The 26,998-nt window shown below is 41.7% G+C and overlaps 1 protein-coding gene across 6 annotated transcripts in view; it reads right to left on the bottom strand.

The window, feature by feature from the left end:
- The window catches only part of zfyve28 (zinc finger, FYVE domain containing 28), a 259,216-nt gene that overhangs the window by 24,317 nt on the left and 207,901 nt on the right, over positions 1–26,998 (bottom strand). For 5 of the 6 annotated variants that reach the window (XM_041186011.1, XM_041186012.1, XM_041186013.1 and 2 more), the window contains 3 exons: positions 21,151–21,255; positions 10,138–10,301; positions 2,273–2,389 (listed from right to left, as the gene is read on the bottom strand). In XM_041186011.1, the coding sequence (XP_041041945.1) occupies positions 2,273–2,389; positions 10,138–10,301; positions 21,151–21,255 (386 nt within the window). Of the gene's footprint in view, positions 1–2,272; positions 2,390–10,137; positions 10,302–21,150; positions 21,256–26,998 lie in introns of those variants that run through there. The other variant, XM_041186014.1, reaches the window with a different exon arrangement.

The raw sequence follows: 26,998 nt of genomic DNA, 5'->3' as shown, positions 1-26,998 counted from the left end.
TACTTAGCTAGTTAACTGATAATTACCAATTGAACTTCTTATGAGTTAACTTTCCCTCCCATCTCATGGGATACATGGAAAGTGGCAGGTTGGATTCAAAATTGGCTCAGTGACAGGAAACAAAGGGTAATGGTTGATGGATGTGTTTGGAATGGAGAACAGTTTCCAGTAGTGTTCCACAGGGCTCAGTGTTGGGGCCCTTGCTTTTTGTTGTATATATTAATGATTTAGACTTAAATATGGGAGGCCTGATTGGGAAATTTGCAAATGACACAAAAGGTTGCTGTGTAGTTGATAGTGAAGAGGATAGCTGTCGACTTCAGAATGATATCAATGCTTTGGTTTAGTGGGCAGAGAAGTGGCAAATGAAATTCAATCCGGAAAAGTGTGAGGTAATGCATATGGGGAGGGCAAACAAAGCAAGGGAATACTCAATAAATGGGAAGTTATTGGGAGGGATTGAGGAAGTGAAAGACCTTGGAGTGCACGCCCACAGGTCCTTGAAGGTGGCAGGACAGGTTGACAAGTTGGTCAAAAAAGCATATGGAATACTCTCCTTTATTGGGCGAAGTATTGAATACAAAAGCAGGGATGTAATGGTGGAACTGTATAAAACACTGCTTAGGCCACAGTTGGAATTTTCTGTAAAGTTCTGGACACCACATTACAGGAAGGAGGGTGCTTTGAAGAGTGCAGAGGAGATTTACAAGAATGTTGCCAGGGTTTGAAAATTACAGCTAAGAGAGATTGGATAGGTTAGGGTGGTTTTCCTTAAGGGTGAGCTAATTGAGGTGTACAAAATTATGAGGGGCCTAGGTAGGGTACACAGGAAAGACTTGTTTCCCTTAGATGAGGGGTAAATTACCAGGGGGCATAGATTTAAGGTGATTGGTAGAAGGATTAGAGTGGACATGAGGAAAAGCATTTTCACCCACAGGGTGGTGGGCATCTGTAACTCACTGCCTAAGTTAGTGCTTGAGGCTGAAACGCTCAACTCTGAAGTGTTGTAACCTGCAAGGCTACGGATTAGGCGTTGGGGAGTGGAATTAAAATGAATGGCTAGCTTTTTTTTTGGCTGGCACAGACATGATGGGCTGAATGACCTCTTACTGCACCATAACTTTTCTATGGTTCTATTTCCTGCATTACAACAGTGACTACATACACAAAAAAATACTTCTGTAGGAGTTCCAAAGAGGAGTCATATTGAACTTGAAATGTTAACTGTTTCTCTCTCCACATACAATGGAAGACCAGCTGAGTTTCCAGCACTTTCTATTTTTATTGAAAAAGTACTTTTCTGGATGTGAAGTGCTTAGGGACATCGCGAGGCACTATATAAATGCAAGCCTTTCTTTTTAGTATTGGAAAAAGAATGTCAACACAAATAAGCTTGCTGGTACCTACTTCCCCTGTAAGTTGCCTATTTGATTATAGTTGGCTTTTGGAGATCAGGGGTGAAGGAGGGGAAAAAAGTGCATTCTCCATTACTCATTCCCTTGCAGCTGATATCCCCCACCACTGCCCTGCCCTGCTCCCCTCCCCCACCATCCATTACCTGGACCCCACATGTGGGGAACCAGGTGTAGTTAAGTTTGCAGGAATAAAAAAATTTAAGCAATTTCTGCAGTGACTGAAGTAGCTCAAGATTGTGCATTCAGCAACAGCAAATCATTTATGTCCAGGGCTTGCAAAGAAATGAATGACACTGTTTGCTGCCCAAGATTTCCTCAGCATCCTCTGGACCACTGGAGATCAGAGGCTTCTTACATCATAACACACTGAGGAATAAAAAGCAATGATATGTTTTCTCCCTTGGGAACTCCATTAGTTAAAAGGGCCCTCTCGCAATGGCTATGTTAATTAAGGCAGTTGAGCTGCACAGATGGGTTTGTTCAGGATTGAATTGATATAGCAGTCATATAAATAGCAATAGGAGTCAATTGATATAGAAGTCATATCAATGCTCTCATTTCAATCACTTACGCCTCCAACAGAAATCTTTACACAGATTTGAAATATATTATTGAACCTTAAATTTCTTTCACTATTGATTTAAATTGTAAACAATCTAAAATTGAGACATTTAGACATAAAAGCCTTTTCAATTTCAACAGCTGGATTACAAAGTGAATTTTAAAAATGGGTTTAATGTTATACTATGCAGGCAAATATCTCCAAACTCTAGAACATTTTGAAGCTCAGCAAACATAGGTGCAGAAAACAGGCAAGTTAATGTTTCATAAATCCATTATCAACATTGGCTCATTACCTATCTTCTCTGTCCTGCTGCCCTCATATTCTAACTTCGTTGCCATGACCTCGAACAGGGTTTTAAGAATGCTTCGCAGGTCACTTGCATAGTTAGTTTGTAGCTGATCAGCAACACCTATGATGTTGAGAGAGAGATTTTTTAAAAAGTTACAGTATATGTAATTTCCTGCTCATGGACTTGTTGTAAAATAAGGAGCCATTGGATCTCAATGCACCACCTGCAGTCAGTCAGTCATGAACTGGTGAGCAAACATGGGGGAGAAAGGTCTCATCTCACTTCCCCACCATATCCCACAAGTGTAAGTTATCTATTAATTTGCATTTTTCTACTTGTGACATTTGTCAATGATGCTATCAATACAATGGCCTGGATCTTGTGGTCAGTGATGCAGCTACCCCCAGCATACTCCCACACCACCCTCACCCCCCCATCCCCCCTACAGCGACCTCTCCTCTTCCCAGCTCCCCTCGCATCCCATCTACACCATCACTCCCACCTCACTCTGTGCCTAAGAGCAGCCCTTAAAAAAAGGAACATAAAAAGTGATAAAAGTTCTGGGCAATCAGCCCAAGTTCCTGACTGACAGATCCCAGTGGAACCATCAGCATGCGCTCCTCTGGAATCCATTCAGGTGCACAGCAACTTCTGGATGTGAGTGTAAGCAGGCTCCCCAGAAGTGCTGCTGCAGCCCTCAATAGCAGAAAATTTCTCAGCGTTCACCGCTACAGGGACCCCAAGATCTGGGCTATTGAATCCATCATGACAGTCCTTTTATTTCAAATGCTTTTCTTTTGTTTAAAAAAAAAGGGGAAGTGGTGTTGAGATCCAATTTACAACATCGTTTATGATCCACAAACTCGCCAATATGTTACCAAGTCAATGAAATAGCGGAACTTAAATTCACTTATCCAAAGCTAAACAACATCTTGCATTTACATTCCATCATTAATATAGAAAATAATGGCTAAGGCACACAGGAACAAGAAAAATGAGAACAATTATCTTTCTTTGGGAAAAAAATAAAGTATCAATCTGAACTCGAGGCATCATGTACTTATAAAATTGCTACAGGGCTGAGGTAGAGATTGGATCATCAAATCCTATGATGGTCAGAGAGCTGATTCTTTCAGTAAATGCATTTGCCAAAATATGACTTTCTCCCCCACCCCTCGCCATCAGTCAGTTATCATACATGAACCACTCAATATCCTTAGGTGCATCCAAACTAAGGTTTTGTTTAATTCTTTCACTGGATGTGCGCATCACTGGCTGGGCCAGCATTTGTTGCCCATCCTCATTTGCCCTTGAGAAGGTGGTGGTGAGCCACCTTCTTAACTGCTGCAGTCCATATGGTGTAGGTACACCCACAATGCTGTTAGGGAGGGAGTTCCAGGATTTTGACCCAGTGACAGCGAAGGAATGGTGATATACTTCCAAGTCAGGATGATTTGGCTTGGAGGGGAACTTGCAGGTGGTGGTGCTCCCATGTATCTGTTATCATTGCCCTTCTAGGTCATGAGGTAGTGGGTTTTGAAGGTGCTTTGGTAAGTTGCTACAAAGCAATGCACACGGCTGCCACTTCCACCAGTGATGGAGGAAATGAATGTTTAAGGTGCTGGATGAGGTGCCAATCAAGTGGGTTGCTTTATCCTGGATGGTGTCAAGCTCCTTGAGCGTTGTTGGAAGCAAGTGGAGAGTATGCCAACACACTCCTGACTTGCATCTTGTAGATGGTGAACAGGCTTTGGGGAGTCAGGAGGTGAATTACTCGTTGCAGAAATTCCAGCCTCTGACCTGTTCTTGTAGCCACAGTATTTATATGGCTGGTCCAATTATATTTCTGGTCAATGGTGACCTCCAAGATTTTGATGGTGGGGGTTTCAGCAGTATTAATACTGTTAAACGTCAAGGCGAGATAAATACATTCTCTTATAGTAGATGGCTTATTGCCTGGCATAAATGTTGCCTCCGACTCATCAGTCCAAGCCTGATTATTGTTCATGACTTGCTGCATGTGGACAGGGACTCCTTCAGTATCTGAAGAGGCTTGAATGGTCCTGAACACTCTAATCATCAGCGAACATCTCCACGGCTCACCATTTTAATGGAGGGAAGGTCATTGACGAAGCAGCTGAAGATGGTTGGGCTTCGGACACAACCCTGAGGAACTCCTGCAGTGATGCCCTGAGATTGGGATGACTGGCCACCAACGACCACAACCATCTTCCTTTGTGCTAGGTATGACTCCAATCACTGGGGAGATCCACCACCTGTCTCTCCCTGCTCCGCTGTGCCCCCCCACCCCGACCCACAATTCGCTTTGAATTCAATTTTGCTCGGGCTCCCTGATGCCACACCCAGTCAAATGCTGCTTTGATGTCAAGCACAGTCACTCTCACCTCACCTCTGGAGCTCAGCTCTTTTGTCCATGTTTGAACCAAGGCTGCACTGAGTTCTGGAACGGAGTGCTGGTGGAACCCAAACTGAGAATCAGTGAGCAATTTATTGCTTTGCAAGTGCTACTTAATAGTGATGTCAATGACACCTTCTATTACTTTGCTGATGATAGAGGAGGCTGATAGGCAGCCACTTCACCTGCTACTTGTGGACAAGACAGACGCAGGCAATTCTTCACATTGTCCGGCAAATATAAAAGATGATGTTAGCTGACTTCCACACATTTCCATTCTCACTCAAAACCAAAGACAGGCGGCAATATTTCGATGAGACGTGCAGCTGCAATCCAGAAGGTGTGCAGAAGTTTCTCATTTAAGAGGATGAAAGTATGGCTGTGCAAAGGCACATTTAAAGGAGCAGGCCACATAAAAACGTTAGAGGGAACTTTGGGCAGATCTAAGTTTTCCAAAACAGGTTACAGAATTTACAAAAAAAAAATAACTCACATCAGGCAGCACCAGAGGCGCATTGTGTCTTTTCATTATTCATTCATGGGATCTGAGCATGGCCCATCCCTAAATGCCCTTGAGAAGGTGGCGGTGAGCTGCCTTCTTGAACCATTGCAGTCCATGTGGTGTAGGTACACCCACCGCGCTGTTAGGGAGGGAGTTCCAGGCTTTTAACCCAGCAACAGTGAAGGAACGGCGATATATTTCCAAGTTAGGGTGGTGAGTGGCTTGGAGAAGAACTTGCAGGTGGTGGTGTTTCCATGTATCTGCTGCCCTTGCCCTCCTAAATGGTAGCAGTTGTTGGTTCAGAGTGTGCTGTTGAAGGAGCCTTTGAGAGTTCCTGCAGTGCATCTTGTAGATGGTACACACTGCTGCCACTGTGCCAGTGGTGGAGGGAGTGAAAGTTTGTGAGTGGGGTGCCAATCAAGCAGGTTGCTTTGCCCTGATGGTGTCAAGCGTCTTGAGTGTTGTTGGAACTGCACCCATCCAGGCAATTACAAAACAATCCTGACTTGTGCCTTGTAGCTGGTGGACAGGTTTGGGGAGTCAGGGGGCAAGTTACTCGCCACAAGGTTCCAAGCCTCTGACCTCCTCTTGTAGCCTCATTATTTATACAGTTAGTCCAGTTCGGTTACTGGTCAATGGTAATGCCCAGGATGTTGATAGTGGGGGACTCAGTGGTGGCAATGCCATTAAATGTCAAGGAGATATGTTTAGATTCTCTCTTGTTGGAGATGGTCATTGACTAGCACCTGTGTGGCGCAAATGTTACTTGCCACTTGTTCGTCCAAGCCTGGATAGTGTCCAAGTCCTGCTGCATTTGGGTAAGGACTTCTTCAATATCTGAGGAGTCACAAATGGTGCTGAACATTGTCCAATCATCAGTAAACATCCCCACTTCTGACCATATGATGGAAGGAAGGTCATTGATGAAGCAGCTGAAGGTAGTTGGGCCTAGGACACTACCCTGAGGAACTCCTGCAGTGATATCCTGGAACTGAGATGATTTGCCTCCAACAACAACAACCATCTTCCTTTGTGTTAGGTATAACTCCAATCAGCAGAGAGTTTTACCCTGATTCTCAGTGACCCCAGTTTTGCTGGGGCTCCTTGATGCCACACTCGGTCAAATGCTACTTTGATGTCAAAGGCAGTCATTCTCACCTCACCTTGGGAGTTCAGCTTTTTTGTCCATGTTTGAACCAAAGCTATAATGAGGTCAGGAGCTGAGTGAGCCCCGCGAAACCCAAACTGGGTGTCAATGAGAAGGTTATTGCGAAGCAAGTGCCACTTGATAGCACTGTTGATGACCACTTCCACCACTTTACTGATGATCAAGAGCTTGTACCATGTTGTTCTTTTACACAATGCTATCCTTGTTCTGCTATAATCACATTCTGCTTTCTTACGCCCTATTAGCACCTTTTTAGTACTAACCATGACCATAACAATCCCTTTGTCCTTTAGTTCATGACATATTTGTCAATCCCTCCTTTGTGCCCACCTATCCTTGGCCTTCAATCCAGCTCCACCTGCCCCACCCCCCCGAACAGTACAAATTTCATCACATTTCCACTTCTCTTCAGATCTGATGAGAGGTCATACAGACTCGAAATGTTAATTTTGTTTTTCTCTCTCCACAGATGCTGTCAGGCCTGCTGACATTTTCCAGCATTTTCTGTTTTTGATTCAGATTTCCAGCATCTGCAGTATTTTGCTTCTATCATTCCAGGTATTAGTCTGGTAAACCTTGTCTGAACTGCTTCCAACGCATTTACATCCTTCCTTAAATAAGGTGACTAATACTGTACACAGTACCCTGGATGCAGTCTCACCAATGCTCTGTACAACTGAAGCATAACCTCCTTACTTTTGTATTCAATTCCACTCTCAATAAATGATAACATTCTACTAGCTTTCCGAATTACTTGCTGCACTTGCATACTAGCCTTTTGTGATTCATGCACTAGGACACCCTATCCATCTGTACCCTCAGAGCTCTGCAATCTCTCACCATTTAGACAATATGCTTCTCCTTTATTCTTCCTGCCAAAATGGACAGTTTCACATTTTCCCACATTAAACTCCATCTGCCAGATCTTTGCCCACTCATTTAATTTACCTATATCTGTTTGTAACCTCCTTATGTCCTCTTTACAACTTACTTTCCTACCTTTGTGTCATCAGTAAATTTGGCAACCATCCTTTCATCCAAGTCATTTATTTAAATTGTAAACAGTTGAGCTCCCAGCACTGATTCCTGTGGCAGGCCACTTGTTATGTCTTGCCAACCTGAAAAAGACCTATTTATGCCTACACTCTACTTCCTGTTAGCCAGCCAATCTTCTATCCATGCCAATATGTTATCCCCTATACCATGAGCTTTTATTTTATGCAATAACCTTTAATGTAGCACTGTATCAAATGCCTTCTGGAAATTTAAGTACAGTACATCCACCGGTTCCCCTTTATCCACAGCACATGTTACTTCCTCAAATAACACCATCAAGTTGGTTAAACACTATTTCCCTTTCACAAAACCATGTTGACTCTGCCTGATGACCTTGAGCTTATCCAATTGCCCTGCTAATAGTGGCTTCTAACATTTTCCCTGTGACAGATTTTAAGCTAATGGCCCGTGGTTTCCTGCTTTCTGTCTCCTGTCTTTTTTGGATAATGGAGTTACATTTGCTATCTTCCAATCTAATGGCACCTTCCCCGAATCTAGGGAGTTTTGGAAAATTAAAACCAATGCATCAACTATCTCACTAGACACCTCTTTTAAGGCCCCAGGACGAAGTCCATCAGGGCCTGGGCTCTTGTCAGCTCACAATTCCAACAATTTACTCAGTACCACTTCTCTGGTGACTAATTTTCTGGACTTCCTTCCCCACTTCCATTTCCTGGTTTATAGCTGCTTCTGGGAAGTTACTTGCATCCTCTATAGTGAAAACTGATGCAAAATACCTGTTCAATTCATCTGCCATCTCCTTGTTTTCCATTATCAATTCTCCAGACTCAATTTCTATAGGACCAATGCTCACCTTGTTAACTCTTTCTCTCCTCATTAGTCTTTTCGTCATTCTCTGCTGTTCCTTATATTCTGTCCAACCTTCTGGCCTTCCACCTATCTTTATACAATTATATGCTTTTTCTTTAAGCTTGATACTATCTTTAACCTTTCTAGTCAACCGCAGAAGGTGTGTCCATCTCTTGAACTTTTTCTTATTCGTTGGAATATATTTATTCTGTATATTCTGAAATATCCCCTTAAATATTAGCTACTGCATCCCTATTGACCTATCCCTTAACATAATCCATCAATTCACTTTAGCTAGCTCAGCTTTCATGCCCTCATGACTGCCATTATTTAAGTTTAAAAACTTAATCTCAGGCCCACTCCTCTCTCTCTCCCTCAAATTGAATGTAAAATTCAGTCATATTATGGTCGCTGCTACCTAGGGGCACCTTCACTTTCAGGTCATTAATTACTCTGATCTCATTGCACAATACCAGGTCTAGTATAGCCTACTCTCTGGTTGATTCCAGAACATGTTGTTCCGAGGAACTGTCCTGAAAACATTCAATGTATTCCTCATCTAGGCCATCTTTGTCCAGAAGAAATTTCTTCATGGAAAGGGATTGTGAATCTTTGGAATTCTCTACCAGAGCGCTGTGGATGCTCAATGAGTATATCAAAGACAAAGATCGACAGTTTTTTTGAACACTAAGGGAATCAAGGGTTTTGCGGATGTGGTAAGAAAGTGGTATTCATCTATTTCTGCTCCTGTTTCTTATTTACGTTTGAGATAATGTTTTGACTAAAAAACACCTAAATCAACATATGCAAGGGATTCTTCGCACACATGTTCAGAAACCACTGCTCTAACCAGTAGTTCTGATACATAGCAGTACCGCAATTATGAAAGCAGGACAGCAAGAATGAAAGCAGACCTCGCCAGTTATAAGAAAAATCAATTATATACATTTCTTCTTGAGGTTACCTTAATAGCCTTGCTAAGTGCTTCATGTTGGATGGATATTTTTAGTAACCTATTAGATCCAACTGATGTTAGATCTGCTTAGAAGCAGGAGAGGCCATTTGGCCCTTTGAGCCTGATCCACCATTCGATATGTTCATGGCTGGACTGGTTGTGGTCTCCACTTTCCTGTCTGACTCCCATAATCCTTCTCTATCAAAAACTAACTCAGCCTTGAATAAGTTCAATGACCCAGGCTCCACTGCTTTCTGGAGATGAGAATTCCACATCCTAATATTCCTCAGAGAAGAAAAAAATTCTCCTGATTTCCAGCTTAAAAGATCTATTATTCTTAAACTGTGTCCCTTAGTTCTAGTCTCCCCCACAAGAAGAAACATACTCCCTATATCCACCCTTTCAAGTCCCCGCAGGATCTTATATGTTTCAATAAAATCACTTCTCATTCTTCTAAAATCCAATGGATATAGGCTCAACTTGTTCAGCTTTTCTTCATCAGGCCTTCACCCTACCAACAACTTGTCCATCAAACTACATCATGATTTGAGTCCAAACGTCTTAATAATGAGGCCATAGCAGCGGCAGAGAAGGAAAGAAAAAGAAGCAAATCCTGCACGCTGGATCCCACTACCTCTTGGGACATCCTGCCCTGTGTGCCCAAAGATCTGCAGGTCGAGAATTGGCCTGTTCAGTCACTTGAAGACCCTTGGCAAAAATTTACAACCCTGAATTGATGTCATCCTTGAACTGACGGACAGCTAACGACATTGCTGAACATTTATCCATTTCACAAGCCACTTGTTTCTTAGCCCACTTGTATATTAAAATATATTTGAAATTTGACGACAAACTGTTAAGCCAAGCAATTAAATAACATTATTAGAAACACAAGAGATTACAGCACAGAAGGAGGCAAAGCAGGCAATTCTCATAGGTTAAAACAAATGAGTGCAGATACCTGCAATGCACACGAAAAGTCTGTGAATAAGATCACTGCTGCTATGGAAACGGGCTCGGATCTTTTCTCTCGTGGCAACTTTGGCAGCCAAAAGTGCGAGTTGGATCTCCTCTTGATCTACATCCTCGGAGGTGTAGGAACTTGTAGTCAGACTGCCAACGGGGCTGTAAAAACACAGCATGTGTTAACGCTGGCTGAGTTCAGAAGGCCAGATTTTAAAACCAAAAGGCAAATGATCAGCTTGTGTTTACAACAAAGCAAAATGCTAGATACACCGCCTAGTATATCAATTTCCATAAATGTTTCAAACATCAGAGGTGGTGTGATAAAATTAAATCCTTGACCACAAGATAGGACAGGTAATTAACTTTGAGAAAAGGACTCTACTTATAAAATTTAAGAGAAGGCGCACTTATTCTAAAAGAATATCTGAATCAATTGGAATAACTGGTTTCATTTACCAAGTCCTATTCATTCATTACTCTTTTGCTCACTGGCTCCCAATCCCGCAATGTCATGTTTTAAAAATTCTGAACTGTTTTCAAAATCTTCCATCATCGCTCCTATCCTCATCTCTGTAAACCTTTTAAAACCCTCCAAGGTCACTCAATATGGCCTTTTTGTTTTTTTACACCCCTCAACTACCTCTCGCCCTTCAGACACATCTCAAAAGTACCTCTTTAACCAACCTTTTGGTTATCTGTTCTACTATTGCATAAAAGGCACCAAGTTGCAAGTTGTTGTTGTCCTTCATCAAGGGGTATCAGGTGAAGAGGGACCAAAGCTGACATCAATTAAATTTATCATCCACCAGGGGCAGCAAATCGAACCTTGACCAAATATCTACAATAAGTGCCTGCAGCTTGAGGAACTTCAGCTCAGAGTCAACGAGCTACAGTCCAACCTTCAGACACTGCAGTGCATCAGGTTGGGGCAATGTTATCTGGATACTTTGTTTTAGGAGGCAGTCACACCCCTTAGGCTAGGTCCTTCGCATTTGGTCCGTGATTAGGGACAGGAGGGTGTAACTATAAGAAAGACAGGCACGGGGATCCAGAAAGTAACAATGGTGGAGTCTTGGCCCTGGCAAATGTCCAACAGGTTTGATGTTCTTGCAGCTTGCAAGGACAAGAGCAGGAGCTACAGGGAGAATGCGCAAACTAACCACAGCACTGTGGTGCAGGGAGCCATTCAAGTGGGGGAAGTGAAAGGCATATAGTTGTGGTAGGGAACAGTATAGTAAGGGGAATAGATACTGCTCTGTGTTGCCTCTCTGGTGTTAGGGTTAAGGACATCTCCTCAGGGCTGGAGAGGAACTTACAGCAGGAGGGAGAAGGATCCAGTTGTCATGACCATGTAGGTACCAACAGCACAGGCAGGATTAAGGAAGAGGTTCTGCTGATTATGAGCTGCCAAGGGCTAAACTAAAAAGCAAAGCTACACAAAGTAATCATATCTGGATTACTACCTGAGCAACAAGCAAATTTACAAATGATAAACAAGATCAGAGATTTGAACGTGTGTCTCAAAGGTTGGTGTGGGAAAAATGGGTGTCAATTCATGGGGTACTCAGACCAGTAGTGGGGAAAGTGGGAGCTGTACCATTGGGACAGCCTGAACCGTGCTAAGACCAGAGTCCTGGCAAATCGTATAACTGGGACTGTAGAAGGGGATTTAAACTAAATAATGTGAGGTGTGGAGGGAAGGGTTCAGTTGATGGGAGATTTGGAAAGTTAAAGAGAAGGGTAAGAAAATAGTGCAGGGTAGCAGTACAGGTAATCATAATCAGTGTGAGAGAAGAAAGGGACCCTCTGGTAAGAGTGAACCAGCAAATAAGGTCAGATTATTGAAAAATGGTAAAAAGACAGAGTTGAAGCTCTTTATCGGAATGCATGCAGCATTCATAAAAAGATGGAAAAACTGATAGCAGAAGTAGAAGTTAATGAGTATGATATGGTAGCCTTTACAGAGGCTTGTAGTGGCATTTTAGAAGGACAGGAATAAAGCAAAAGAAGGTGGGTAGGCTTTGTTAAGAAAAGAATGAGATCAGTACAGTAGTGAGAAACAATCATTGTTCGGAGCATCAAAATGTAGAATCAGTTTGAGCGGAGATAAGAAATGGCAAATGAAAAGTCTCTGGTGGGAGTAGTTTATAGGTCTCCTAACTGTAGCTACAATGTAGGATAGAGTATAAGTCAAGAAATAATGGGGCTTGTAAGAAAGGTACTGCAATAATTGTGGGTGATTTTAATTTTCATATAATTGGACAAATCAAATTGGCCAAGGTAACCTTGAGGATGTACTCATAAAGTGTATTCTGTACAGTGTCTTAGAACAATTTGTCCTGAAACCAAGCAGGGAACAGGCTACTTTAGGCCTGGTAACGTGAAATCAATTACCTTACAGTAAAGGATCATCTAGGTAGGGCGATCAGAACATGGGAGAATTTCACGTAGAGTTTGAAGGTGAGCAATGTGGGTCTGAAACTAGTGTCTTAAATTTAAATAAAGGCAATTAGAAGGGTCTGAAGACAGAGTTGGCTAAGTGGAATGGGAAAATGTGTTAAAAGGTAAGATGGTAGAGCAGCAATGGCAGACATTTAAGATGATATTTCATAAACTCTTAACAAAAATATATCCCATTGGGAAAGAAAGACTATGAGATGGATGTAACATCTATGGCTAACTAAGGACGTTAAGGATGGTACAAAATTGAAAGAAAAGGCATACAATGCTGCAAAGATAATGGTAGCCTGTAAGATTGGGAAAATTTTAGAAACCAGCAAAGGAGAAATTGGGGTATGAGACAAAACTAGCAAGAAACATAAAACAGACAGTAACAGCTTCTACAAGTATATTAAAGGGATAAAAATGAATAGCTGAAGTGAGTGTTGGTCCCTCTGAGGATGAGACTGGGAAATTAATAAGGGAAACAAGAAAATGGCTATAGACATTGACTTTTGTATCTGTCTTCACAACAGAAAACACAAAAAGCATCCAAGAATAGAAGAAACGCAGGGGGCAAAAGGGTGAGAGGAACATAGAATGATGACTATCACTTGAGAAAATCAATGGGAATGCTAATGGGACTTGAGGCTGACATGTCCCCTGGACATGACAAACTACATCCGAGGGTCTTAAAGAAAGTGGCTGCAGAGATAGAGGATGCATTGAATGTAATCTTCCAAATTCCCCTAGGTTCTGGAAAGGTCCCAGCAGATTGGAAAAGCGTAAATGTAACACCACCATTGAAGAGAGGAGGGAGACAGAAAGCAGAAAACTATAGGCCAGTTTGTCTAACATCTGTCAATGGGAAAATGTTAGAATCCATTATTAAGTAGATAGTAACAGGCCATTTAGAAAATCATATACAATCAGGCAGTCAATATGGTTTTGTGAAAGGGAAATCATGTTTGACAAATTTATTTTTATTAAGATTTCTTTGAGGATGTAATAAGCAGGGTGGATAAGGGGAACCTGTAGATGTAGTGTATTTGGATTTCCATTAGGTATTTGATCAGATGCCACATAAAAGATTACTGCACAAGATAGAGTTCACACTGTTGGGGGCGATATATTAGCCTGGATAGAGAATTGGCTAACTAGCAGGAAAGACAGAGTCGGGATAAATGAATCATTTTCGAGTTGGCGAACTGTAACAGATGGAGCATAAAATGGGTAAATGTGAACTGGTCCACTTTTACAGGTAGAATAGAAAAGCAGTATATTATTTAAATGGAGAAAGATTGCAGAACTCGGTAGGACAGAGGCATCTAGATGCCCTGATACATGAACCACAAAAAGTATTTATGCAGGTATAGCAAGTGATTAGGAGGGCAAATGGAATGTTGGTGTTTACTGCAAAAAGAATGGAATATGAAAGTAGGAAAGTTTTACTCCAGCTGTACAGGGCCTTGGTGAGACCACGTGGAGTACTGTGCAGTTTTGGTCCCTTTATTTAAAAAGGATGAAATTGCTTTAGAAGCAGTTCAGAGAAGATTCACTGGACTCATTCCTGGGATGAAGGGCTTATCTTACGAAGAAATGTTGAACAGGTTAGGCCTATAACCATTGGAGTTTAGAAGAATGAGAGGTGATCTTATTGAAACATATTAGATCCCGAGAAGACTTGATAAGACGGGATCAGATCCAGAGGATGTTTCTGCTTATGTGGTTGGGGGGGGGGGGGTGCATTGGTGGGAGGACAGAAACTAAAACCAGGGGGCTAAGTTTAAAAATAAGAAGTCTCCTTTTAAGACAGGGTTGAGGAGAAACTTTTCCTCCCATAAGGTTATTGGTATCTGGAATTCTCTTCCCCAGAAAGTAGTGGAGGCTGGGTCTTTGAATTTATTCAAGGTAGAGTTAGACATATTTTCGTTAGGCAGAGGAGTCGAGGGGTATGGAGTGAGGAGGCCAAGGCACTGACTTGAACCAGCCTATTCTTAGCATAGATAGTTAAAAGCATCAGCATAATATTTAAATGTTACTGTTGAAAAGGATGATTGATGAGGCAGTGCAAATCTTTCCTTTTTCTTTCCGTGCTTTAGTAGGTCAGGACACCAGTCCCCAGCAATCATATCCCTCACCTTGGTCAGCATAAAAAGAATTTGGGAGCAACAATAATAAAGTTCAAGTGTAATTAAATATTAAAACTATTGTACCTACTTTTTGGGGTAATCTACCAAGAAAGGCTAAGACATTATTTAAAATGTATTTAGGTCTCAAGAGTTAAGTTAGGAGAATGAGCTTTTGTGGGAAAGAGACTTTTGGTGGGGAGGGGGAGCAGAGGAGGGAGGACTATAACTTTTTATAAAAATGGTGAATAATTTATGGAAAGTGATTACAATTCTTCAGTCTGTAACTGCCTCTGCTGTTGAGAAAGCAGATGGCTTATTCTCAGAGGTTTACCAATGCCTTTTCTAACCGATCACTAGGAGGCCTGAGTTATCATCTAGGCCTCCCATCCATGCTGAATGGCCTATAATCACTCATGAAGTTCAAAGAATGGCCATTGAGCAAGGCTGTCAACACCTGTGAACTGTACTTGGTATTAAATCAATGGCATTCAGGGAGAGGATTTAATGAAAAGGAACAAAAAAAAAACTGACCAACAGATTGAATTTTAGATTGCCTTATACTCCTTTAAATCAATGTTTTACTATTATGTGACATCATTCATCCTCAAGATCTCTCAAGCCAATTAGTTTAGTTTAATTTGATTTTTCTGATGGGCAGCTGGATCTTGGATGCCCCTTCCTATTTTTCTTGCATATATTCTCAAAATATGGCAACATATTTCTGAACATGAAAAAATTAAGCTAATAATTCAATAAAAAGGCTGTTGCTGCCTGTCCCGAGTGTTGGCTGCTTAAACCATCTGCATTTGTATGCAACACTTCAGTTTCTTGCAACTGTCTCAAATCTCTAATTTAGTTTTACCTCCAGAAACTGTCTGAATCTGAAAATAATAGTTCAGGATCTTGGAATATTACTTTCCCCAACCTTAGTATGTACTTATTAATGACCGAACATTGACTTAATTGAAGAGTTCATATAATCATTACACTTCTTTATTGCTCCACTAAGAACATTAATTGTACAACCTGCATCAATAAATTAAATAAAGCACATCTGATACCAATCATTTGTATTGTGGACATGTGTGTAAATGAGTGAATGACGCATAACAGTACAATGCCAACTGACCGCTTCACCCCATTTTCTCTGTACACTATAATAGGAAACTAATCCCCAAAGTGCTGTATCAAGATGATTACATTTAGGGATCACATTCATTACACTAATGGAACATAACTCTTTTAGAAGGTCATACGCCAGCTCTGCATTCAGACTTTATCTTTAGCTTGCTGTTTTATTTTCACACTGGATAATTACCACAGATCCAATAATCATGTTTGACTATTCGCATTGTGAAATCACATTTACTCTGTCTGGAATCAAATTTCTTTGACTCACAATAAAATGCTTCCATTAAAGGTCCTGTCAAAAATTGCATTAACTAAACTCCTAACCACTGGTTTAATTTTTTTATTTCATGTATTATGACAAGTAGCTAAATGTACCAAAAAAAACCCTTCAGATCCAGAAAATTGTAGTATGACAAATCACTAGTAATTTTATTCTGCAAATTGGACAATTTTCAATTTTAAAAGATTAAACAACTGGTTGCAGATGTAACGAAGAAATGAAAGCTCAGTGGGACAGAATTCTGGGATGGCAGCGCAGTGAAAAATGCCAGAACACACTATTCCAAAATATTGCAACTTCGCAAATTTATTTCAAAGCTGCACGGGATTTCGCACTTAAAAAGCATGCATAGGTTTAAATAGAAACAATATACAACTGGAGAATATCAAGTAAAAGCAACACTGACAAACCAATTAAGGTACAGAACTATTCATAACTGCTTGATGGAAACAATTTCACAAGTTTAAGATAGAAGTTCAAAGTTGTGATTACAGTATGTTGTGAAATTGAATTTAATAAATCTGGCAATTTGCAAGTGGCAATGAAAACTGCCAGACTGTAGTTAAAAATCCAACTCCTACCATTAATGTGATGCTAGTTTCAAATAGGTGGCTGACTCAATCTGAAGTGGCCAAGTAAGCCTGTTTTAAAACTAACCGCTGCTATGAAGGCACTTCATTACTGCCTCCTCAGAGCAACTAGGGGTGAACAATTAAATCTGGCCTTGCAGAGTTGTTCACATCCAGAGGACATATGGTAAAGTTAAAAGAAAGCAGCAAAAAAATCACCTGACATGGGAAGTAAGAAAATGTGTGTTGATTTAGTGGAGAGAATGGGCTGAGGCTGGAATTAAGACGTACAATTGGAGAACAATGGAATGAATTCACCTGGGGGCCATTCGACTCATATTACCAGCACCATCACCCCTTACATACCCCTTAATGTGACTGTTTTAAAATTCTTAGAAACAATTACGAAGTGGACATGCTCCAGAACTTGCTGTAGCCCTAGCCAGGTACAGCTACAACACTGGCATCCCGGCAATGTAGAAAATTGACCAGGTATGTCCTGCACACAAAAAGCACGACAAAGCCATCCCTGCCAATTACTGCCGTATCAGTCTACTCTCACTCATCAGTAAAGTGATGGAAGGGGTCATCAACAGTGCTATCAAGTGGCACTTGCTTAGTAATAACCCGCTCACTGATGCCCATTTTGGGTTCCGCCAGGGCCACTCAGCTCCTGACCTCATTTCAGCCTTGGTTCAAACATGGACAAAGGAGCTTAACTCCCGAGGTGAACTAAGAGTGATTGCCCTTGACATCAAGGCAGCATTTGACCAAGTGGGCATCAAGGAGCCCTATCAAAAACTGAAGTCAATGGGAGTCAGGGGAGAACTCTTCCCTGGTTAGAGTCATACCTAGCACAAAGGAAGATGGTTGTGGCTGCTGGAGGTAAATCATCTCACTTCTGGACATCACTGCAGGAGTTCCTCAGGGTAGTGTCCTTGGCCCAACCATCTTCAGCTGCTTCATCAGTGACCTTCCTTCCATCATAAGGTCAGAAGTGGGGATGCTCACTGATGATTGCACAACGTTCAGTATCACTCATGACTCCTCAGATCCTGAAGCAGGCCATGTCGAAATGAAGCAAGACCTGGACAATATCCAGGCTTGGGCTGACAAGTGGCAAGTAACATTCGCACCACACAAGTGCCAAGCACGACCATCTCCAACAAGAGACAATCTAACCATTGCTCCTTGACATTCAATGGCATTACCATCGCTGAATCCCCCACTCAACATCCGGGGGGGTTTCCATTGACCAGAAACTAAACTGGACTAGCCATGTAAATAGTGCAGGAACAGGTCAAAGGCTAGGAATCCGGCAGCGAGTATCTCATCTCCTGTCTCCTCAAAGTCTATCCACCATCTACAAGGCACAAGTCAGGAGTGTGATGGAATACTCTCCACTTGCCTGGATGAGTGCAGTTCCAACAACATACAAGAAGCTCGACACCATCTGAAGCCAAGCAGCCCCGCTTGATTGGCACCCTATCCACAAACGTTCACTCCCTCCACCACAGATGCACAGTGGCAGATGTGTGTACCATCTATAAGATGCACTGCAGGAATATACCAAGGCTCCTTTAACAGGACCTTCCAAATCCACGGTTGCTACCATCTAGACAGACAAAGGCAGCAGATGCATGGGAACACGACCACCCAGAAGCTCCCCTTCAAGACATTCACCATCCCGACTTAGAAATATATTGCCGTTCCTTCATTGTGCTGGGGCCAAATCCTGGAACTCACTCCCGAAAAGCATTGTGGGTGTACCTACATCACATGGACTGCAGAGGTTCGAGAAGGCAGCTCACTGCCACCTTCTCAAGTGCAATTAAGGGTGGGCAATAAATGCTGGCCCAGCCAGCGATGCCCACTTCCCGTGAATGAATTTTAAAAATGTAGCAGCTCAAGAAGACCATTGCCTTCTCAGATGCAATTAGGGATAGGCAACAAATGCTGGCCTTGCCGTCAATGCTCACATCCCATGAAAGAATAAAAAATGATTACTCTGACACCTGACACCCAACTACAGGCTGTCTCGTGTCTTAAGCAAAATCACAACAATTCAAAAACTTCTATCATTTGGCAATCCCAGAAGCTATAGATTTTAAAGACTACTTCCCATCCTGCCTTGTTTTTGCTTCGATGCTGAACTGACGAAATCCAATCACAACCAAGCACTCAGTCATAATACTCCCTCATAGATTAAATGACAGGCAGAGCTCTCACCCCAAGAGCAGGTATTGAGCCATTTCCTGAGTTATTAAGGGGCTGCCAAGTTTGGTGCTCCCCGAATTCCCGTCAGCATGAAATGATCATAAAAATTCACACGCAACAAAAAATTATTCAGCAGTTTGCAGTGGTATAAATCCTTCCGAACGCATTGTGTGTGAGGTGGTGCGATGGAGCAAAATCAATTTTATTGTCCACCAAAGTTAATAGCATGAGTGAATTTCTGAAAACTCTATACCAAGAACTGACTGAAAAGCAGAAAGAAAAAGTGGAAATTAGGTTAGGAACTCCAGATTGATTTGCTATAATTTTTGGGATCAGGTAAGGAATAGAAAAGCCACTTTGGGCACTTGCTGTCAGCATCAAATGTTTTTCGGTCAGCTTTACTGCAATCAGATGCAGAATAAAGCTTCCTTATCTGTGCTCCAATGTCATTCAATCTCAACCCTTCTACGCATGTGAAAATATTTCTCCTTTCCTACATATCCTTATAGCCTCTATGATCAAAAGTGCTAATATTAATAGCAATTTGAAATTAATTGTAGGTAGTTAAAAATGCCGTACATCATTAACCATTGGAAACCAGGATAAAAGTCAACTCATCATGGGCAGGGCCTTTAACGTTACCCCAGAAGCCTGTGCTATATTCAATGCCAAAATGGTGATTGGCATAGCTGGCCTATCATTGCCCCAAGACATCATTTCCCCAAGGATGGCTGTGCAAGATATTGAAAAAAAAAATGCACTGAGGAAATGGTTGACATTTTACTGGAGGCACAGAAATAAGATCCTTCTGTTTCTATGTTACATTGAAATTGGAAATAGTCAATATTGACAGGGAGCCCCGAATACCGATAAATGATCTAAAATCTTAGCATAGATTAGCATAACATTTTAATAAAAGGATAGAAGGAAAAGAAGGGCTTGGCGGAATACTAATTCTTTTATAACTGTTGCTGAGAAGAACTATGAGTGACAAAGCCAAAAAGTAGCATACAGTTTTGATCAATGGTCTTAGCTAGCAATGAGCTAAGAGGGAACAAGTTACATTTTTTTCAATCTCGATTAAAAATTAAAATTAATAAATTATATGGATTTATTCCTTCCTCTGGAAACAGTTCAGTTGCATGCATAAAATACTATTCTAAAAGAGGTCAATACGGACATATACCAATGGACAAATATTTAAACAGTCTGAAACCTAGGTTCCAAATAAGTTGCCTAGTAAAGCAGCTGACTGTCACATACTCAGGGCTTGTATGGCCAAGAGCGGCAAGATTGGTGCCAATTTAAAATGAATTGTGTGTAGTTATAGGCTGTACAGTTTTAACCATTGGGAACCAGACTTTAATTGGATCAAACCAACAATGGTTTCAGACTGACTAGCACAGCCTACACCAAACCAATTTTCACTTGGTGCCATTTCTTTAGCTTGAACAGCACATTCCCTAAACTAGTTTCAGCAAAATAAATTAGACAGGATCAGTCTGCTCTCTCTGTACTATAGACTAAAGGATTGGCTAAACTTATAAAATTTATATTCATTGCAAAAAAAGCAGTATTCTTATCTCAGAGGGAGTTTGACTGAAAACATCAAGTGCGAGAAAACCCTTTTGTAAATATAGTTAATGGTAAATCAATTCTAGTAGAGTAAGCAATCTCACTGATCAGTGCCAAGGAGCAACTCAGAAGCTCAACATCAGTATTTAAATAAATTAGGAAATATTCTTCCTCACTTCTCTCAGCCTGTGTCCCTTTATGGAAGAGGCACAGATTAACCCCATTTATTAGATTCCATCTGGGACAACTTCGCTAATTTCAGCTTCAGATGTCAAAAAAATTGCCCTTTGATACTGCTCAGCATTAAAGGCAAACAAGGAGAGGGCAGGAACAACATTGTGACAGACAAATTATGCAACTCAATGTATATTAACAATATCTGGTGGCAAAAATAATAAAAAGCTACCCAAGCTTTGATTAAGGACTTGGAATAGTCTTTTCTTTAAAACAGCAGCTTGGCATCAACTACGTACCTTTATAGATGTGAACACATGCACGAAAATAACTGAATAAAAAAAGGATTCCTAATCACAGGAATACAGGCATCAGCATGCGAGCTCATCCATACTGAAGACTCTTCCAGTAGCATCTAGTTAAGATGAGAACATAATCACACAGTTCACCTTACTCACAGCTGCAGGTACTTTTTCCTTAAGTCTCATTACCTTGGAGTATAGGTGCTGGAAAGACTACAGGTTGTGACCGAAACACTCTCACAGTCACTGCTGGATATGGAGCTGATGGGAGAATCTTGGATGGGATCTTGAGAACTGAAACCACATTAATGAAAACACAAGGAAAGTAAACTTAGAAAGCAACATTGCATAACTGCAGCAAAATCCAAACCAAAAAACATACGCAACAAAAATCTCAGTAAAGAAATGAACACAACCTCAAATCGCAAGGTGAACAGCATGAGATTGCAAAGAAGGGACTGTATGACTTGTCTGCTGCAGTGGGAGGAAATAGTGCAAAAATCTCTTCCAGTCTGAGGGAAGGAAAAAGCCATTAACTTGAGTGACTGGGCTTGAAATGAGAAGACACGTGAACAGAACTGAAGGTTCTGAAGGATAACAGGTTACTTCAACAATGAGTTAGTTTTCTTCAGCTGTCTACAGCAATCCTCAGCTGTCTGCACTTGCATATGAAACGTACTGAAGAAACATTTTGCTGAAAATAGTGTCCTTTAGCAATCCAAAGGTTCGAGCTGATAAATACATACAAAAGTAGTAGGCAGGAAAAGTCAAGCTGGTTTCATTAAGTCTTTTCCACACCACGACGCCCAGAGTTTCAGGATTAAACATTTTCTTCTTCCCAGCTTCCTCCACTGGCCACCCCCGACACCTTAAATGAACACTTAATCTCCCGGGAGAGGCAAAAGCAGAAAAATACTCCGGGATCAATAATGGGAAAAATGCTCTGGAAAACTCTGCTGACACCAGAAGCGATCAAAATCTAGACACCTACCTTCTTTATGGTAAAACTGTTACATTTTTAGTGCATACAAAGCAACATAATTAGTCATATCCCACCAATTCCCCTCTGACGCCACAATGATCACTCAAACAGCACATGAAGTGAAACTGGCATGTTAATTATTCACCCAGTTATAGGGCCTCACTGCCAGGGAACAAACCTTGGACACTTGTTGTTTGTAAAACTTAAAATTGCACCATACAGTGAAATGAACATAGGAAATAGGAGCAGGAGTAGGCCATTCGATCCCTCTAACTTGCTCCACCATTCAACTAGGTCATGGCTGATCTTCTACCTCAGTTATTTTTCTGCACTATCCCCATATCCCTTGATATCTTTAATATCTAGAAATCTATTGATTTGTTCTGAACACACTCAATGACTTGAGTCTCCACACCCCTCTCTTGGGTAGAGATTCCCCACCCTCCAAGTGAAGATATTCCTCCTCATCTGAGTGTTAAATGACCTACCTCTTATTCTGAGGCTGTGTCCTCTGGTTCTAGACCCCCAACAACGCATTGGTAACCCAGATATTTTTGTACCTGGGCTCCATAGATCATCACTGATCTGGTCAATTTTAGAACTGGAATGTCAGTATTTTGGAAATGTGTGGCAAAGTAAGGTAACTGACAAAAGTAACAGAGATGAGAGTATTTTTTTTTAAACATGACAAGTTACAATGTTATGGCTCACACTGCCTGAAACAGTTGCTAAAGTGGATAGTAACTTTGAAAAAGCAATTGGATACATATCTGAGAGGGAAAAAAAATGGACACCTTCAGTGCTCTCTCATTGAATGACCTTTTGAAACTACAAAGACTCAATGATTATAGAAAGATGAATATTGAGACACAATCCCACTTGAAATTAGAACAGCACAGAACTACAAAGGCCGGCTCAAGTGATGTGTACTTCAGCAACAGGAAAAGGGCTAACCATATCTCTCTCCAGGAATGCTGCCTGACATGCTGAGTGTTTCCCGAATTCGCCATCTTTATTTCAGATTCTCAGCAACCATTTGTTTTAATCTAATCCTGTGCTGTTCCAATGTACCTACTGGCAACTGGTTACAGAGTACAATGTCAGACACGGCAACTAATTGCCCACCTGCTATGTTAGGTCTTGGGCAAGGGGGTGGAGGGGAAGGGGGGGGTGATGAAGTCAGCAAATATGAAGGAGTTCCTGCATTTGCATGGATAGGTGCCATGGGAAGGAATTGGAGGGCCTGAGGAGTGGACCAGGATGACAAGAAGCGAATAATCCCTTCAGAATACGGAAATGTGAGGGTAGGGGAACATCCATTTGGTGATAGCATCACATTGGAAGTGGGGGAAATAGTAGTGGACAATCCAGTAAATACAGAGGCTGGTGGGATGGAAGCTGAGGGAAAGAGGAACTTTATCATGGTTGCAGGAGGGAGGGGGAAGGGTGAGAGCTGAAGAGCATGAAATAGAGTGGACATGATCAATGGTCCTGTCAACCATGGTATGGGGGGAATCCTTCGCTGAGGAAAAAGACATCTCAGAAGAGTTGGTGTGGAAGATTGCATTAACTGAACAGATGTGTTGGAGAAAAGAATTGTAGCCAAGGTAGCTGTGGGAGTCAGTGAGATTATAGCAAATATTTGGTGATAGATATCTCGTGAAATGGAAACAGAGAAGTCAAGGAAAGGAAGGGAAGAATCGAAGATGGACCATGTGAAGGTGAGAGAAGGAACAAAGCTGATGAAACTTTTCAGTCCAGGAGAGCAGGAAACAGACTTGATATGGTTATCAATACACCATAAAAATGTACCACATGTCCCACAAAAAGGCAGACATAGCTAGGGCCCATAGCAATGCCTTTTATTTAGAGTAAGTGAGGAAAGATAAATGAATTGTTGTTCAATATAAGAACAATTTTAGCTAGGTGGTGAATGGAAACTAGTTGATGGAAGAAGTGGAAAGAAGTCAGACTGGCGTGGTGGGGGGACGGAGGTGCAGAGAGGTTGAACATCCATGGTGAAGACGAGACGATTAGGGCCAGAAAACTGAAAAGTGTTAAGGTAATGGAAGGGCACATCAGGAAATTAAGGGAATTGGGTCCAGATGGGATGATGGAGTTGAAGCCCAAGATCAGCCATGATCATATTGAATGGCGAAGCAGGATTAATGGGCCATGTAGTCTACCATTGCTCCTATTTCTTGTATGCTTGTACATCAGAAGAGTCATACAGTTAAATGTGAAGAAACTGGACAAGGGGGAAAAAATAGAGTTGCGATTGGAAGAAACAGTTCAGTGGGGCAGAAACAGGCAGGTCGACTGGGGCCGTTCTATTTGTGAATCTTGGGAAGGAGGTAGAAGCAGGCTGTCCAAGGTTGGGAACAATGGAGGAAAGAATTCCAGAGGAGATGAGGTCAATGACAGATTTGGAGACAATTTTTATTGGTGGGACATGATCCAGGGAGGTAGCAGGAAGTGTTGGAGAGATTTTTTTCTTCATCTATTCTTTCATAGGGTATAGGTGTCACTGGCTAGGCCATCATTTATTGCCTACCCCCAGTTGCCCTTGAGGTGGTGGTAGTTAGTCGCCTGCTTAAACCATAACGGTCCATGTAGTGTAGGTACATCCATGATGGTGTTAGGAAGGGAGTTCAGGGTTTTGACCCAATGGGGCAATGAAGAAATGGCAATATATTTCCAAGTCAGGATGGTGAGTGGCTTGGAGGGGAACTTGCAGGCAGTGGTGTTCCCATGCATCTGCTGCCTTTGTCCTTCTAGGTGGTAGAGGTCATGGATTTGGAAGGTGCTGTCAAAAGAGCCTTGGTGAGTTGCTGCAGTGCATCTTGTAGATGGTACATGCTGCTGCCAATGTGCATCGGTAGTGGAGGGAGTGAATGTTTGTTGGAGTGCCAATCACATGGACCGCCTTATCCTGGATGGTGTCGAGCTTCGTGTGTTATTGGAGCTGTACTCATCCAGGCAAGTGGAGAGTATTCCATCACACCCTTGGCTTAGGTAGGATAGTAAGATGTGAAGAAGACACAAGGGGATTACAAAGGGATATGGATAGGCTTAGCAGATAGGTTAATTGAGTGGGCAAAGATCTGGCAAATGGGAAAGTATGAAATTGCCCATTTTGGTCAGAAAAGTAAAAAAAGTATATTATCTAAATGATGAGAGATTACAGAACTCTGTGTGCAGAGGGATTGAGGAGTCCTAGTGCATTAATCACAAAAGGCTAGTATGCAGGTACAGCTAAAGTTAATAGAATGTTATCATTTGTTGCGAGGGAAATTGAATACAAAGGTAGGGAGGTTATGCTCCAGTTATACGGGGCACTGGTGAGGCCACATCTGGAGTGTGTACAGTATCAGTCTCCTTCCTTATGGAAGGATGTAAATATGTTGAATGCAGTTCAGAGAAGGTTTGGATGGGTTGTTTTCTGAGGAAAGGCTGGACAGGCTAGGCTTGTATCCACTGAAGTTTAGAAGATTAAGAGGTCACTTGATTGAAACATAAGATTATGAAGGGTCTTGACAGGGTCAATGCGGAGAGAATGTTCCCTCTTGTGGGAGAATCTAGTACGAGGGGCACTGTTTAAAAATAAGGGGTTGCCCATATAGGACGGAGATGATGAGAAATGTTTTCTGAGAGATGAGACTCTTTGGAACTCTTTTGCAAAAGGCAGTGGAAGGCAGAGTCTTTAAATATTTTTACGCCAGAAAAGGGGGTTGAAAGGTTATCCGGGAGGTGTGGGTAGGACTGTGGAGTTGAGGTTACAATCAGATCAGCCATGATCTTATTGAATGGTGGAGCAGGCTCGAGGGGGTTCTGCCTGCTCCTAATGCATATGTTTGTATGACTTGTGCCTTGTAGATTGTGGACAGGCTTTGGAGGGTTAGGAAGAGAGTTACTTGTCGTAGAATTCCTAGCCTCCGATCTGCTCTTAGAGGCACAAATTTTGGCCTCTGCAAAATAGAGGTTGGCTTATCAGACAACAGCACCATTTTTGTCAGCAGGCTTAATGACAATGTTAAGTTTGGACCCAAGAGAACCAAGTGCAGCGAATTTAAAGGGAGACAGGTTAGAGTGATTGAGGGGAGGAGAAAAATTGAGATAGCCAATGTCACACACAAGCAGTTTTCAATGAATAGATCAAGAGCGGATATGAAGACAGAAAGCAAGATCAGGTGGAGGGAGAAGAAGAAACAGGAACAGGAGACAACCATTCGGCCCTTCGAGCCTGCTCTGACAGTCAATAAGATAATGGCTGATCCGCTTGTGTTTCGAATTCCAAATTCCCATCTAACCTTGATAACCTGTGATTCCTTTGCCTTACAAGAACATATCTACCTCTGCCTCAAGAATATTCAATAATTCCATCTCCACCGCCTTCTGAGGCAGTGTGTTCCAAAGTTGTACAAACCTCAGAAAAAATTTCTCCTCATCTCTGTCCTGAAAGGGAAACCCCTGATTTTAAAACAATGCCCCCTAGTTCTGGACTCAACCACAAGGGGAAACATCATTTCCACATCCACCTTAAGACTGTTCAGGATCTTGTACACTTCATCAAATCACTCCTCATTCTTCTAAACTCCAATGGAAACAAGCTCAGCCTGTCCAACCTTTCCTCATAAGACAACCCGCTCATTCCAGATATCAATCTAGTGAACCTCCTCTGAACTGCCTCCAACACATTTACATCCATCCTTAAATAAGGAGACCAAAATTGTGCACAGTATTTGAGATGTAGTCTCACCAATGCCCTGTATAACTGAAGCATAACATTCTTACTTTTATGTCCAATTCCTCTCAAAATAAAGGATAGCATTCCACTAGCCTCATTAATTACTTGCTGTATTTGCATACTAACTTTTTGTGACTCATGCACTAGAACAACTAGATACTCTGCACTTCAGAATCATGCAGCTGTTCTCTATTTAAGTAATACTCTTTTATTCTTTCTGCCAAAGTGAACGACTTCATATTTTTTCCACATAAAACTCCATTTGTCAGATCTTTGCCCACTCATTCAACCTATCTATATCCTTCTGC

Source organism: Carcharodon carcharias, chromosome 4 (genome assembly GCF_017639515.1).
Source record: "Carcharodon carcharias isolate sCarCar2 chromosome 4, sCarCar2.pri, whole genome shotgun sequence".
NCBI classification, from domain to species: Eukaryota; Metazoa; Chordata; class Chondrichthyes; order Lamniformes; family Lamnidae; genus Carcharodon; species Carcharodon carcharias.
This window is presented reverse-complemented; position numbering and strand designations above follow the sequence as displayed.